The sequence below is a fragment of the Tetrao urogallus genome (genome assembly GCF_951394365.1).
Source record: "Tetrao urogallus genome assembly, chromosome: 11".
In the NCBI taxonomy this organism is placed as follows: domain Eukaryota; kingdom Metazoa; phylum Chordata; class Aves; order Galliformes; family Phasianidae; genus Tetrao; species Tetrao urogallus.
This window is the reverse complement of record NC_136824.1, coordinates 19,652,600-19,667,271: the sequence shown is the minus strand read 5'-3', so window position 1 is coordinate 19,667,271 and position 14,672 is coordinate 19,652,600. Positions and strand designations below refer to the sequence as shown.

Genomic DNA, 14,672 nt, shown 5'->3' with positions numbered 1-14,672 from the left:
GGCACTTGGTTTCACTGGGAGCTCTTGGTGAGGGAGATGGCCAATTTTAGTTTGTACAAAATCTCCCATTTTTGTAAAGGGCTCTGCCCTGGAGGAGGGGTGCTGGCTCTCCTCATTGCATTCTGGGGTCTGACACTTTCCTGTAATCCTTGGGAAGCAGGGGAGAGCAAAGACCCTCCTGGATGGCAGGGAAACAGTGGGCCAGCACACCCAGCCCTGCACACCCTAAAGGATGGCTACTCAATTTGCTGGCACAGGAGCTGCTCTGAATCCCTCCTGCAAAGGCTGTTCTCCCCAGAGACCCCAGACCAAAAACTGGGGGCAGACATTTGTCCCCCTGGCACTGACCCAGGCTCTGTGTCCTCAGCCAGAGGGTCACTTGCCATGCTGTGTCTCTAGCACCGTGAAGCAATGGCACGTCTAGAGATGGAAGGAAACCAGATAAACCTGGACAACCTCGAGAAAGGCATAGACAACTCTGCTTTCAGCTCCCTGGTAAACCTCCCCATTCTCTCCCTGTTGGGGTGCAGGAGCTGCTTGGGCGCTCCGGCTAACGATGTTTTCCAGGGTGAGGAGGAGCTCTGCAAGGAACGTGATGGTCCACATGGTGGGAATGAGAGGAAGAGAAGAGAAGGCAATGGGAGAGTTGCTTCACACTGCAGGTAGGGTAATCCCCGGAGACGTGCGCACGGAAATATCTCCAATGGTCATAGCAAGCTCAAAATTGGGCTGATCTGTACCTCGTGTGTGGGCCACTCTCCCCAGGAAGGCCCTGCAGCCAGCCTCCAAGGCAAAGAGATTCTGCAAGGCTCACGCCAAGGCATTGCGAAGGGTCTGCTGGGGGCTCCTTGGAGCAGGTGAGGACTTCCCACCACCTCCACACCCCTTTGGCTGGCCATGCAGCATCCAGGCACTGCCACCCACATGGTGGCTGCACCTCATCAGCCCCACGGTCTGCTTCCTGCTCATCCCGCACACAAAGGAGAGCCTCTAAGGTGGCCAGGGAAGGATGTTTGGAGGCAGCATACCTCACTGTTGTCCCCAGTTAGTGTTGTGAATCCGTGATCTCACGATTCTGGTGTTTCTGACCCCCCGCATGCCTTCCCCAGCCTACCTGTGCTACTTCATTGCGGCGTGTTGGCTCAACTTCCAGCGAGCCCTCGCCTTGGTCGTTATCACTGCGGTGGTCATCTTCTTCATGTGCTGGAGCCTCTTCAAGAAGTACTGTGGGGCAAAGGTGTTGACACTCCTCAGCCCCCTTTGGAAATGCTTGCAGAAGTCCTGGCCATGGATGAAGTGGTGAGCAGGGAGGAGGCTGGGCATCTTCCACACAGTCAACTGCTGCTCTCTCCAAGCTGCTCCCCGTGGGGACTGCCTCTCTGTGACAATTTGGAAGTTTCTTTGCAGGCTGCTGTATGCGCTCCTCCTGGGAGGCCTGGTGACGTGGCTGGCTTTGGACACGGCCAAGAAGCCAGAGCAGCTCATCTCCTTAGCTGGCTTCTGCGTTTTGGTGCTCTTCCTGTTTGCCTTCTCCAAGCACCACAGCGCAGTACGTTTTTCAGGTGTGGCTTGGCCATTGCTCCCCTCACAGGAGGTGGCACAGAGGAGAAATCCATAGGCTCTCTCTGCAGGAAGTAGAAGCTCCCAGGGCAGATCTGGACACAGCTTGGGGAGCAGAGCTGGGTGCTGCAGCCCCAACGCCACCCCACTATTCTCCTTCCCACTGCTCAACCTGGGGCTCCCCATGTTACCACTGTCCTATTTTCTACCACAGCTCTCACACCTGTACCCATGTCTGTGCTTCAGGTGCCTGTGGGCAGAGGAACATCCTGGTGGGTTGGGCAGAAGTGACTGAAGTCCCAATGGCTTTCAGTCCAACCTTTTCCAATGTTTTGGACAACCAGTCCAGCCCTTTCCTCCAAAGGGTTGGTGAGCATGCAGTAGGGATCTGTATTACCAGCCAAACAACCAGAAGATCTTTGTGCCCTTCTCCTCCATTTCACCAGCTGTTTCCTGACTCCCACCAACTTGTCTTCCAGTTGCCAACCCATGTTTGTGGGTTTCTGTGACACTTTGTTAGCATGACCATCACCCAAGAGCCACTGAATGGGCAGGAATCCAGAGAGGTAAGTCTGAAGGCTCTGCTAACACCTCAGTCACCGTTCTGCTGTTGGTCCCCAGGTGTCCTGGAGAGCTGTTTTCTGGGGTCTTGGCTTGGAGTTTTTAATTGGACTCTTCATCCTTCGAACAACCCCTGGCATTCAGGCTTTCCAGTGGCTGGGTGACCAGATCCAGGTACTGTTCCTGCTCACCCCATCCCATGCTTCAGTCCTCCATGTAGGTCCTGGGACCAGTAAGAGGAGCTGAGAGTGGTACAGGCTGGAGGAGCTGCCGTCCCCTTGTATTGCCCAAGAGAAAAGCCACCTCTTGTCTGGTTTTCTAGCACAGCCCCGGCCCCTTGGTGTGGTATCCCTTGCAGGAGCTGCAGCAGAGCCCCATTTACTCAGAGACACCACACTAAGTATTCTCAGCTTAGGTTTATCTGCTGGGGCAAGGGAGCTGTGAGGTGAAGGGGCAGTCCACTGCTAGGTAAAAGAGATACTGGGACAAGAGCCCCCAGATCCCATCGCTCTGCTGGGGCCTCTTACCCTCATCTGTGCTGCAACTGGGACATTTTGATCATGGAGATCTCCCTCCTACCATGTAACATCACCATTTGCAGGTCTTCCTGGGCTATACCAAAGCTGGCTCTAGCTTCGTTTTTGGGGATACACTCATTGAAGACGTCTTTGCATTTCAGGTCAGTTTGTGGAATGGGGTATTGGGAAGGAGAGATAGAGTCTTAGCCAGCGTTCGACCAGCTCAAGGATGCTTTGTGTGCGCCCATGGGTCTCTTGCATGCCATGGGGTATTCACACTAACCCTGTTCCTCTGCAGTGTTGTGGCACCCCAATAGTGTGGGGTGGCTGTGCAACATCACACCACACCCAAGTGTACTTTAGATGCACTGCTCAACAGCCCTTTAATCTCACACCCTGGTGCCTTGTCTACAGAGTCTGCCCATCATCATTTTCTTCAGCTGCGTGATGTCCATCCTCTATTACCTCGGTGTCATGCAGTGGCTCATCCTCAAGGTAGGGCCCAGCTTTTGATGGTTGTGGAAAGAAGAAGGACCTGCCAGTTACTGCAGCTCCTATGAAAAGCTGAAGGATGTCCCAAGAAAATTGGGGTTGTACTAATTTGGGCTGAAGTGATAGACACAACCTCCTCTTTCTTACCCAAACCTGGGGCTGATGATACTCCCTGGTCTGTGGGCACTCCTGGACATCACCTCTGTGCAGCTTGGCAAGGGCAGGCCGGAGTGGCCAGCCTCATGGGGTGGCTGTCTTTGCGAACACAGCGGCTTTGTGTTCCCCCAGATCTCCTGGCTCCTCCAGATCTCGTTGGGCACCACCCCTACTGAGACGTTGAGCGTGGCAGGGAACATCTTTGTGGGACAGGTAAGGCTTGTGGCAGGCGATCCAACTCCTCAACAGCTCCTGATGGCAGAAAAAGGGTATTCTCTTCCCTTCCTAGGAGACCCTCAGCCCTGTGTGGTGTCAGCAGAGGTTTTTCTTTCTCACAGACTGAAGCCCCGCTGCTCATCCGCCCATACCTTGCAGACATGACCCATTCTGAGATCCACGCCGTGATGGCTGGTGGCTTCTCCACCATTGCAGGCAGTGTGATGGGAGCCTACATATCCTTTGGGGTGAGAACACAAGCAGCTGTATGGCTCATTTTCCCTGCTCGAGGGTCTGGCGTGCCAGAACTGCCCTGGGCATGTGGGGTAAGAAAGCCCACTGTGGGTCTCCTTCCATAAATGAGATGCCCTCATGCTGGCCGGGCCAAAACCCCAGAGTCCTTCCGCAGCAATCAGGGCAGATCTCACTGCACCATGGAATAATGTAGCCTGGAAGGGCCCTTGGCGATGGGGTCTCTGGTCCACCCCCTTGCCTGAGCCTCCACTGATGCTCTCACCAGTTCCTCACTGTCTCAGAACTGTGATATCCGGATGTGGCCTCAACCTGCTGGCTGAGCTCCCGCTATTTAAACATTAATTAGTCTCCTTAAACAGGGAGCCAAGGGTGAAAGGACAGAGAAATGAGAAACTGCAGTGCAGAGGGCAGGGGCAGGGTAACAAGGCTGTGGCTGTGATACACTGCTCGTCACTAGGTACAAGTCAGCAGTGTTCTTGCTCTGATACTGATAAAAGGGATAAAGAGGGGGCAAGGATCATCAAGGTGAAGTCAAACAAGAGAGAAATTAACATCTCTGAAGTTACAACTGCTGTGGCTCTAGCACTGTTTTCATCCAGATGAGCTACCCCCCGCATCCTCAGTGGCTAAGATGGGAAAAACAGGCACACCTTCCCACTCTGAGTGAGCAGAGTGCCCTGGGTTGCTCCAAGCATTGCTGGCAATGTGCTTGGGCAGCCTCATACAGGGTCTGAGCCCACAGTCTGCCTGTTGCAGATAGATGCGGCATTGCTGATTGCAGCATCTGTGATGGCTGCACCCTGTGCCCTTGCCATGTCCAAACTGGTCTACCCTGAAGTGGAAGAGTCCAAGTTCAAGGGCAAAGAAAGCGTTCGTATCAGCAGTGGGTGAGTGGGAGCAGAGGGGTGGCACGGGGCAGCTCTGGGTGCAGTTCGGGCACTGCAGGTGGCACAAATTTTGGAGACCCCGTAGTGAGGTCTGCAGAGACTGGCAACGTGATCCTGTCAGGGTTTCTTTCCTCCCAGGGAAGAGCGGAACATCCTGGAAGCTGCCAGCAATGGGGCTGCCGCCTCCATAGGACTCGTGGCCAACATTGCAGCCAACCTCATTGCTTTCTTGGCCGTGCTGGAGTTCATCAACGCTGCCTTGCGCTGGTTTGGGGAGATGGTGGAAATCAAAGACCTCTCCTTCCAGGTACTCCCAAGTTCCCCACCCATCTCCACCTCTACCCACTGCCTGATTAGATCCCCAGCAGCAGGTGCCCAAGCCAGGGGCTCTACAAAGGTTCAACTGTTCCCTCCTGGGATGCTCTTCCTAGATGATCTGCTCCTACGTCCTCATGCCTGTGGCCTTTCTCATGGGGGCAGATTGGGCAGACTCGCCGCTGGTAGCAGAGCTGCTGGGGATCAAGATCTTCCTGAATGAGTTTGTGGCGTACCAGCAGCTAGCCACGTACAAGAGGAACCGGCTGTCAGGCCTGGAGGAGTGGAGCGGGAGCAGGAAGCAATGGATATCTGTGAGGGCAACCACCACCTTGCTGGGTATAGGGCAGGGATGGAACTGAAATGGGGCACGGAACCTGGCCAGGCTGGGTGCTAGGCAGCAAGGGGGGGGCACCATTATTCTGGGGATGGAGGGGGGGGGGCACTTGTGGCCATCTAGATTTGGACATCACTGCTAGGTGTGGGGTCATTCTGAAGGCGACAGTGAAACCATGTCCCACTGGTCCTGCCCTCCAGAGGGCCAGACTATGATGCTCTAGGGCCTCTGCCTGCTGCCACTCCATCTTTTCCCATTGGCAAGCTGCCCCTCACCTGTCCCTTGCTTCTATAAAAGCTGAAAGAATTGGGATGGGACTTGTCTCCATCTCAGCTGGCTGGGCTGGGAACTACAACACGGTGTTGTGGGGCTGCTGTGGGCCAAGGTGATCATCCCCTGCCTCTGTGCCCTCCAGGAGCGTGCTGAAAGCATCACAACCTTTGCACTCTGTGGATTCGCCAACCTAAGCTCCATTGGGATCATGCTGGGAGGCCTGAGTGAGTGTGACCCACATCCTGAGTATCTGGGTATGGGGCAGAGGAACCTAAGGAGTGGGAGCTGCCTTCAGGCCTCTATGTTCAGTCTCTTATTAGCATGCAGGTAAGAAATGGGGCTTGCACAAGGTGATGTGGGTGATTTTGTACCGCATCCATAGTGAAGGTCACCTGTACATCCCACACACTCACCGACTGAGCAATGGGGCACAGAACAGAGGTTCCAGATGGCTCTGATGGCAGAGCAGTAGATGACAGGGCCACTTGGGGACTTGGCACTTGTCTCATCTGTCCCTACTCCCAGGCAGAGCCAAAGCAAGGATCTGTCTTGCCCCAGCTTCTGCTTTGCCCCTGCAGCCTCCATGGTTCCTCACCGCAAGAGTGAGCTGGCTTCCATTGTGCTGCGAGCCTTGCTCACGGGCATCTGTGTCTCCATGCTCAACTCCTGCCTGGCAGGTAGGTCCCTGCCCACTGCCACTGGGAGGAGACAGGGCTGGGCAAAGAGCTGAACACACCTGTGAGTGCAGCCGCAGGGATGGGGAAGGCTGGCTGCCCTCCCCATGGCTCTCGTAGGGCCTTCAAATGCTGTGCTCTCCATCAGGGCCCCCAGATCCCATAGCTCTGCTGGGGCTTCTTACCCTCATCTGGGCTGCAACTGGGACATTTTGAGGGTGGCTGTTAAAGCTGTGGGAGGGGCTCCCTGGCATCACTGCTGCAACTGGTGGGAGGGATGTGGAATGTGGGACCTGCGAGCACAGCACAGGGATGGCACTGCCAGGGTATGGGACTGAAGTGCCCAGTCCCTCAGAGCCCCAACCAGGAGGCCTTGTCTCCTAGGCCTCCTCTATGTGCCAACAGAGGTGGGCAACTGCGTGACCATCCTTATCAACGCCAACTTCACCTCTACCAACTATACCATATACACGTGCTGCAAGCAGCTGTTTGCGAGGTGGGTGTATAGCAGGGAGACAGGTAGGGTCTGGAGCTGCGCCATGCTGCCTAGGACTGAGGTGCACGAGCATCTGAACCGTCACTTTTGCTGTGGGGTTGGCAGGGCAGCTCTTGCCCTGACTGTGCCTCTCTCCTTCCAGCACGGTGCTCGAGAATGGGACGCTCTCCTTTACGGGAGCCTGGGACAGCGTGGCGGACAGCCTGCCGTGCCTGACAGGGTGCTGCAGGCACTACAACCACACATATTGCACGGCATGAACCCAGAGATACCGCCCCCAGGGAGCACTGCGGTCTGCACAAGCTGGCCTCAAAGGCAGAAAAATCCCCAACAGCTGGACAGAAATCACCATGCACCTTGTAACCAGCATCCCTAGATGCTGGCCCCATGGACAGAGGGGAAACTGATTGCAAATAAACTACAGAAATCCCCATGCTTGTGCTCTGCTTCCTCTCTGGTCCTGACTTCAGATGTTCTACAAAGGGTGTGGGATGTCTTGCTGGGGCTGCACCCCACTGCGCAGCTCCCCATAGCTGCTGTTTGCTAGCGACCTTTCAAGCCAAGCCTTCATCAGGTGCCTCTTTAAGGTTCACCATCCTCTTCTCCTTATGGCAGGTATGAATGGAGTAGAGATGTCACTTGAAGCCATTTCCTTTCCCAAACACAAGCTGTCCCATCCTGCCATGCTTGGATGCATCTCTTCCGCAGGAACCACAGGGGGACAGGCCAGTCCTTCTTGCTTTATTGCACTCAAGTACCCCCAGTCACCAAGGTGAACACATATGTACCCCATTATTTTACAGCGGCCCAACAACAAAGCACCAGGGCCCCAGAGCACACCATGCTCCCTTCCCTCTTTTGCCAGGCTGCAGCGAGCCATTTTCAGATTCCACCACCGCTGCTATATTTAGAGGGGCAATGGTGGCACCCACGCTCTGCGGCAAGACAGAAGAAGCCAGACCCAATGCAGGGAGCTTTACTTTGCAGTGTGAGCACCACTGCCTGTCCATCGCTGACTGCAGAACCAGCCTCCATCCTGCACCAGGGATGCTGCCACTGGGGTATGTGTGAAGTGTGGGGGGGTGACACTCATGAGTGACAGCAGTGCCCCACTCCTGTGCACCCTGTGTGAGGTAGAGCATCCTTACCCATAGCAGCACCGCAGCCCTCAGCATCCATCCGGGCAGGGGAGGCTGGGAGGACAAGTGTGAGAGCCCCCACCCCATGCAGCCACCAATACCCTGCTACGGGGCTGACCCACACTCCAGAAGCCCAAGCAATAGCAGCAGGCAAGCAGAAGTGCTGCAGCTCTCCATTGATCCTCACTAGAGTGAAATGTTTGCAATCAGCATGCAAGGGACCAGTAGGACTCCGCTTTGGTTCACATCCTGGAGACCAAGCACTGGCTGGGCTTTACAGAGGACATGAAAAGGGACAGGAGTAGCAGCATGTGTCAAGGCAGCATAAAAAAAAGCTGTGAGGAAGGAGAGCCCATGCTCCCAGTCAGCTCAGGGAAGTACTGGGACACTGCTAGGAAAGGGGCATGGCAACGTCAAAGCCCAGGGAGCCAGTATGATGGCCCGTGCTTCAAATGCTCAAGCAAGACAAAGGGAAAGAGGTGGGAGAAGAAAAAAAGCCCCAGTTCAGGGGTGTGCACGGCCCCACAGTCTCCATAGCTGGCAACAGCTTCTGCAGAGAAGCCCGTGGAAGACCCCACAGGAAGGCACCATCACGCCCATGGCTGTGCTGGCTCTGCTGCAGAGGCAGCCGGGTGGCTCGCACTAGCACACATCACACAACACAAACGTCACGAGCTGGGGCAGGAGCCAAAGGCAGGAGCGCCTCTGGCCTGCTCTGGCACAGCAAGGGTCCCCGCCAATGTAGCTATGGCTACTGAGGGTAAGTAGGCCTGCCAGCCTCGCCAGGCCCGGGTTTGGAGGCTGCCTGGGCCTCCGCCGCTTCTGCCATTCTGCGGGCACTCCTGGGGCTCACAGTAGTCTTGCGGGTGCCCTGGGGACTTGCTGCCCCCTTCTTCTGAAGCTGGGGGCTGGATTGGGCAGACTTCCTGCCCATGGAGGGGCTCTTGGAGCCTTTGGGCTTGACTGGTTCCAGAGTCTTCAGGCCCAGGATGTCACAGTAATGGTTGCACTGGTGAGTCGCAGCAAACTGCTCCAACAGGGAGGGGAAGCAGCTTTCCTTCAGCCCCTGGTACCTGCAACACAGCCACTCTCAGCTCTCCTTCATGCCAGGAGATGTCCCACCAGCTGGCGAGGACAGCGGCCAGCTGCACTCAGTCGTGCCCCGTCACACAAGTGGCAGAGCTGGGGTCAACGTGGGGACAGCCCACACTAGCAGTGAGAGAGTTACTCACCCTTTGAGGTTGGTTGCTATCCGCACATTGGTCATCTTCCAGCCCACTCCTGCAAAGAAAGGGACAACAACCAGTTCCTGCCCAGGCAAGGATGGGCACCACAACCACTCTTTGAGCAGGGCTCCAAGGCACATGGGGAAACAGGCAAGAGGGCAAGGCTGGAGCTATTGCTCCTCCTTTTGCAAGAGTGAGGTGAAGAGCCGCGGGTATCAGGTGGGAATCATAGAATCACTGGAACATCCCTTTACCTTCCATGTCAGTCACAAGGATGTTTCCATTCGTCCACTGGTAGACCCAATGCTGGAAGGTGCAGCATTTGAGCACAATCTCCGAGGTGCCTCGAGCCACCAAGCTGCCATCTCTCTCAGTGACACAGTACTGCTCACAGGGCCCACCCAGGTCCTCCTCCATCGTGGCGTAAGGGATGTTGTTGGCCGGTCGGTAAATCAGGTACAGAGGAACTATCCTGTGTGGCAGCACACAGTGGGGGTCAGCACCAGTTGCAGAACTTTCCACCTCAGCAGAGATCTGCATCTACTTTTTGCCTTCCTCCCCATATCCCCTCCATGTGAGAGTGGGACAAGAGGGAGCTGCCCTTTGGGATGTTCCCAGTGCCCCACAGGGGACCCTCCCACCATCTCCCCAGACGCTTTGCTCCACTGTCAAGCTAGCAGAGTTGCAGCATCGTACTTACTCGGGCACTGCTCCAAAACCAGGGACAGCACGGGCCTCAGCAGCAAAGATCTTGCAGTACTCGCGACTGGAGTTTTGGATTTTACATTCCTGGAGATTCAAGCAGGAGAGTCAGGGACCTGTCCTGCCTTCTGTCAACAAGCCCACATCAAAGCTGTGAGACCCCTCCACTAGAGAAAGCAACCCTTGGGATCACTGCCAGTTGTTCCCCTGTCTCAGCAGTCAAAGGACAAGTGAAAGATCCGAGTAGCTCCGCATTGCACAGAGAGAAGGGCTGAAGAGCACGGATATTGCCAGGGACATGGCTTTACTCAATCAGAGCATTCAAGAAGTGGAAAGAAATTAAGAAAGCTGGGTACTATGATACGGACAGATGGAAAACCCAGGGGAGACCCAAAAGGGCTATAGCTCACAGTGCCCACCTGGATGGTGATATCATAGTTCTTCTCGATGAGGCTGTTCTCGTTCTTGGTCCCAAAGACAATGAAATTGTGCACTTTGATGATGCAGGTGCAGCCAGACTCAAAGACAGGCTCCAGGCCATAGATGGCTCTGGCACGGCAGGCTTTGCGTGGGAAGCCAGCACCCAATTCCATGTCCACGCTCATCACACGCCCGAAGAATTTATCTCCCCAGTAGCCTGCATCAGCCAAGCCCTTTGCGAATACCATGGGTGTCATCTCGATCTCCTCTCCAACTGGTGGAGGGAAGAGCTGGTGAGGAGGGACAACACAGGCACATCCTGCCCATCCCACAGCAAGGCCGGGTGGCCAGGGCAGCAACTCATCAGCACGTCATCCTTACCTTCGATCTCTTCCCGCAAGATAAATCCTGACAACACTGGAGGAGACAAAGCAGGAGAAGAGTCAGAGTTCTGCCAGGATCTCACCCTGCCTCAGAGCCGATCGCACAGTCACACAGGTGTAAGAGCCATCAGGCAGCTGAGGGCACCTCACCTTCTGGGCTGAGCAGGAAATCAGTGGAGTCCGTGCCATACTCATTGCTGATCACACACCGGTAGACTCCACAGTCCTTCTGGGATGCCTGCACAATGGCCAAGGCTGCCTGGCCCTCATCGCCAGCACTGGAAGAAATCAGAGTATGGGGTCAGCCCTGTGCAGTGCACAGAGGCACCTGGGGCCCTGGAGCTTTTGGATGTGGGCATGAAAACAAAACCAGCCCACGGGCATGCAGGAAGGCAGGAGCACTCCAGCTGCTCTCCTTGCACCTTGCAGCAGCTCTACTGTTCACACTCTTAGAGGTGCAAGATCTCCAGCCCTGCAAACTCATGCTGGGGTTGGGCTACATGCTGATAAAGGTAGTTGTCTCTAAGGGCAGTTGGGTCAGGGTTGTAGCTGCGCTAATAAACCCTTGTTTGGGTGGGGTGGCTGGAAGCCAAAGAGTCACAGTGTCCTGCTTCCTGCCACGCTTTCAGGCATTCAGGAGTGAGGACAGACACAACTCTCTCCAAGGAACGAGTAAAGCACAAGCTCTGCATCAGCAGAATGCCAGACTTCTCCAGCCTGCAGCTCTGGGCTGGCAGTTCCTCTAGTCAAGGTGGCAGACAGGGCGCAGTCAGAGCTGAATTTTTTTTTTATGTTTTTTTTTTTGGCCATCTGGGTTGCAAGGAAGCAACTAGAGTCCCAGTTCTGTGGTTTGCCCCCAGCTCTCAAGCTCTGAGATGGGCACAGCACCCGCCCTGCCCTGCCCAAGGTTCAGATCAACTCCTGCCCTCCCCAGGTCTCTGCTAGTCAAAGCATCAGCCTTTGAGCCAGACTCCATACAAAGTATCAGTAGGGCAGCAGGTGCCTATGTGGGCAATCCTCCCAACTCCGGGCACTAAGAAAATATGGTTCACAGCAGATCATACTGTGCAATGAGCTTCTCACACAGCCATAAGAGAAGAGGCATCTTCTCCTCAGTAAACACAAGAGCCAGAGCCCAAACTCAGAGCTATGCACAAGAACTCCAACAAAGTGGAGCTGAAAGATTACCTCCTTTGTGCTTCTGCTACAGGGATCTCATCCTTGTACCACATCAGTTTAGAATCGCTCAAAATGTTGAAGAACTGGCACCAAAGTTTCAGGTTTCCTGATGCATCAGAAAATTGTTCAGCCCTGATCTTACGAATCACCTGTGGAGCTAAGAACAGGGTGCAAAGAGATAGATGGTGAAAGACATGGTGCTGGCTGCAGCTCTGGGGACAGGCCAACATTCCCCAGTGCTGCTGCTTAGGACTTTGGTGTTAAGTATCATGAGTACATCAGCACAATGCCACCCAGTACAACATCACCTTTCCAAGGAAGGTCTCAAAACTCCAAATATGATAGGATGTAAGTGGTACAAACTTTCTCAATGGCACAGCACTGCACTGCTTAGAGGGGTTCAGCCAGAAGCAACGTAGAACAACACTAGGCAACGTAGCAGAAAATACAGATCTACTAAAGTAGAGATTAGAGCAAGATGTTTACTTTTGCATGAGTGCTAATTTCTGTCTGACTGGCTCCAGTAAGCACCTCAACATCGGGATGAAGTCCCTTCTAACTCATCGTCACCACAGCTCAAATTAGCAACTTGAGGCCTATTGGTCCTGTTACAGGATATGTGTTTGTGCACATCCTGCACTCAGACAGATGAGCATCTGGCTCAACTTACCCAGCACATGCTTGGGGTAGACTTTTGGTTTTCCTATTGCTGAAGGGTGATGCTGAAAACCTTGCAAATTTACAAAACTCATATGACCACAATTGGCTCTTACTGGCCAGGGATCAGGGACTTCTAGTAAGCATCAAGGGGATTACATCTTTCCTTACCTTTGAATGGGTTACTTGCTTTCTTGGACTCTGCTGGTTGCTCTTCTGGCTTAGCATCTTCAGGGACTTCGTGGTCTCTGCTGCTGTCACCTGTGGGCTCCTCATACAACTTAGGAACCTCCAGCGTGGCCATCTTCTTTGTGAGGGTTGGTGAGCGCTTCTCTGTGGGAGGGGATGGAGCTGGGGCAGGTGTCTGCAACAGGCCTGCACTCTTTCTGGATTGCCGTGGTGAAACAGTAGGGCTTCTTGCGTGCCCCTGGCTCTCCGGGCTTACCTCCTCTTCCTCCCCAACTTGCTTGGTTTTCGGCAGGTATATTTTGCGCCGGGCCCCAGAAGCAAGTTCCTCTGGTGTGGCACAAGGGAGCGTTGCCAGAGGGTCAGCAGGGCTCTCTTTCTCAGAGATCACAGGAGGCAAATTGGGTGCACTATGAGAAGGCTGCCCCACTGCTGCTGCTGGCACATTGCCCACCACAATGGAGGGCACAGAGAGCTGAAGTGGCCCCTCTGCCTCAGGAGCCATCTTGGTGCGTCTCTTCGGTGGCACAGGCCTGCAAGCCAGCATCTCCCTGCTGGTAATGAATTCCTCGTTAATCATGCCTGTGATCCGCCTGGATGTCCTGGGGGTCAGAGGCAAGTTCTCTGCTGTCTGGAAGAGCTGATTGTTTTGTACCTTTTCCAAAACCCTCCTTGAGGTGCGGGGGCTCAGGCCTGCGATGCCTATTGCTGGGAGCGGGGTTTCCTCTGTGGCGGACTGTTCCTCACCCCTGGGCTCAGCATCTTCTTTTGTGGCATCCTTACTGCTATCTGACAAATGTAAAAGCAGCAGTAGATAGTTCTTCAAGGAGGAAACAAGGGTTTTGTGCTGCATTTTCTCCTCCAAAGTCATCTCTTGAGGTCTCTCAGGGCTAGGCAGGACGAGTGGTGCTTGTGGCTGAACCTCAGCACCTCTTTCAAAATTACCCAAAGGTGCTGCCGGCTGCTGGCTTGGAGTTGTGGCCATCTGCATTCCTCCTTCCTCCCTCTGAGGCACCACAGACACCAGTTTGGCATCTGCCTCCCCTGAAGTGCTGGTTGGAAACATCTCCTGCGGGGCAGCTCCATCTGCCTTTTTGGTTTCTGTGTCTTTGCTCACAGGAGGCAGCAGCTGGATCCCAGATGGAGCCTCCTCTGCTGAAGTCTCCGTCCCATGGCTGCTGCTAGCTGCAGGTGGTGCAGGAGGCAACGTCCCTACTGCAGCACCTGGGAATGCAGTGGGAATCAGCTTTTCCTCAGTCACACAAACTGAAGGAGGAGCTGGTGTTTCAGCCTCCTGAAGCCCCAAAGGTGTCTCTAGCATCTCAGGAGACAACGCTGCTACACTGCTTCCTCCTGCCTCTGTACAGGGCTTGCTCTCAGATGGCTCTACACCTTTCTCTTTGCTCTTCTCATCCTCTACTGCTGTCTGATGGGTGCTTTTCTCATGAGGAGTATCTTCTCCAGGCTCTGAAGGGCTCAATTTCTTTGGCAATGGCTCTTCAGTACCTTGGCTCTTAACCTCTTGATTTGACGGTCCTTGCTGGGTCTCCCTGCCCTCAAGAGTACAGGAATGTCCTTCTGCCTGTGCCCTGGAGGCAGGCTGCTCCCCGCTGGTCTGAGCGTGGTCTGCAGAAGGAGCTGGTGGCTTTGGTGTCTCCTGAAACCTTAGCCTGGGGTTTGTTCTTTTCCCAGTCCCCCGGGTCTCCTGGGAAACAGGTTTCTCTTTCCTGAGTTCCTCGAGCTTGTCGGCTTGGTGACTGCTCTCTATTGCTGGGCCAGACACTGGATGTTTTATGTCATTTGCAGATGGTCCTGCTGTTGTCACAACCTAGTCAAAAAAGAAAACAGGAAGTGAAATACCATTTTACTACCCGTGCCTGTTTAGCAGCATTGCCCAGCTTTTGCCAGAATTACGAGTCCACGAGTCTTAGCTATTCGAATCCAGCATCACTGATACTCACTCATCCAGGGTCTCATGGCTTTGCCATCATCCCACAGCGCCCTGTCACATTGCACAAAATGGTTTTCCATTCCATTTCA

General features: G+C 54.5%; 2 protein-coding genes across 2 annotated transcripts in view; one reads left to right on the top strand and one right to left on the bottom strand.

Annotated features, from left to right (window-relative positions):
* Positions 1-411: 411 nt before the first annotated feature.
* Positions 412-7,000, top strand: LOC306950543 (sodium/nucleoside cotransporter 1-like; the record flags this gene model as incomplete). Its single annotated transcript, XM_079540823.1, has 17 exons — positions 412-495; positions 568-662; positions 766-857; positions 1,110-1,299; positions 1,408-1,549; positions 2,182-2,295; positions 2,723-2,800; positions 3,054-3,134; positions 3,420-3,500; positions 3,626-3,751; positions 4,515-4,645; positions 4,784-4,952; positions 5,077-5,274; positions 5,713-5,794; positions 6,149-6,247; positions 6,629-6,740; positions 6,883-7,000. 17 exons carry the CDS (start codon positions 412-414, stop codon positions 6,998-7,000), a joined length of 1,992 nt encoding a protein of 663 aa, XP_079396949.1.
* A 1,630-nt stretch (positions 7,001-8,630) lies between these two features.
* ALPK3 (alpha kinase 3) overlaps positions 8,631-14,672 on the bottom strand; it is a gene marked incomplete at both ends in the record, with an annotated part of 29,226 nt that continues 23,184 nt past the window's right edge. The window contains 9 exons of the mRNA XM_079540822.1: positions 8,631-8,952; positions 9,112-9,160; positions 9,360-9,577; positions 9,806-9,894; positions 10,227-10,501; positions 10,609-10,644; positions 10,761-10,888; positions 11,799-11,946; positions 12,618-14,460. Of these exons, the coding sequence (XP_079396948.1) occupies positions 8,631-8,952; positions 9,112-9,160; positions 9,360-9,577; positions 9,806-9,894; positions 10,227-10,501; positions 10,609-10,644; positions 10,761-10,888; positions 11,799-11,946; positions 12,618-14,460 (3,108 nt within the window). The remainder of the gene's footprint in view (positions 8,953-9,111; positions 9,161-9,359; positions 9,578-9,805; positions 9,895-10,226; positions 10,502-10,608; positions 10,645-10,760; positions 10,889-11,798; positions 11,947-12,617; positions 14,461-14,672) is intronic.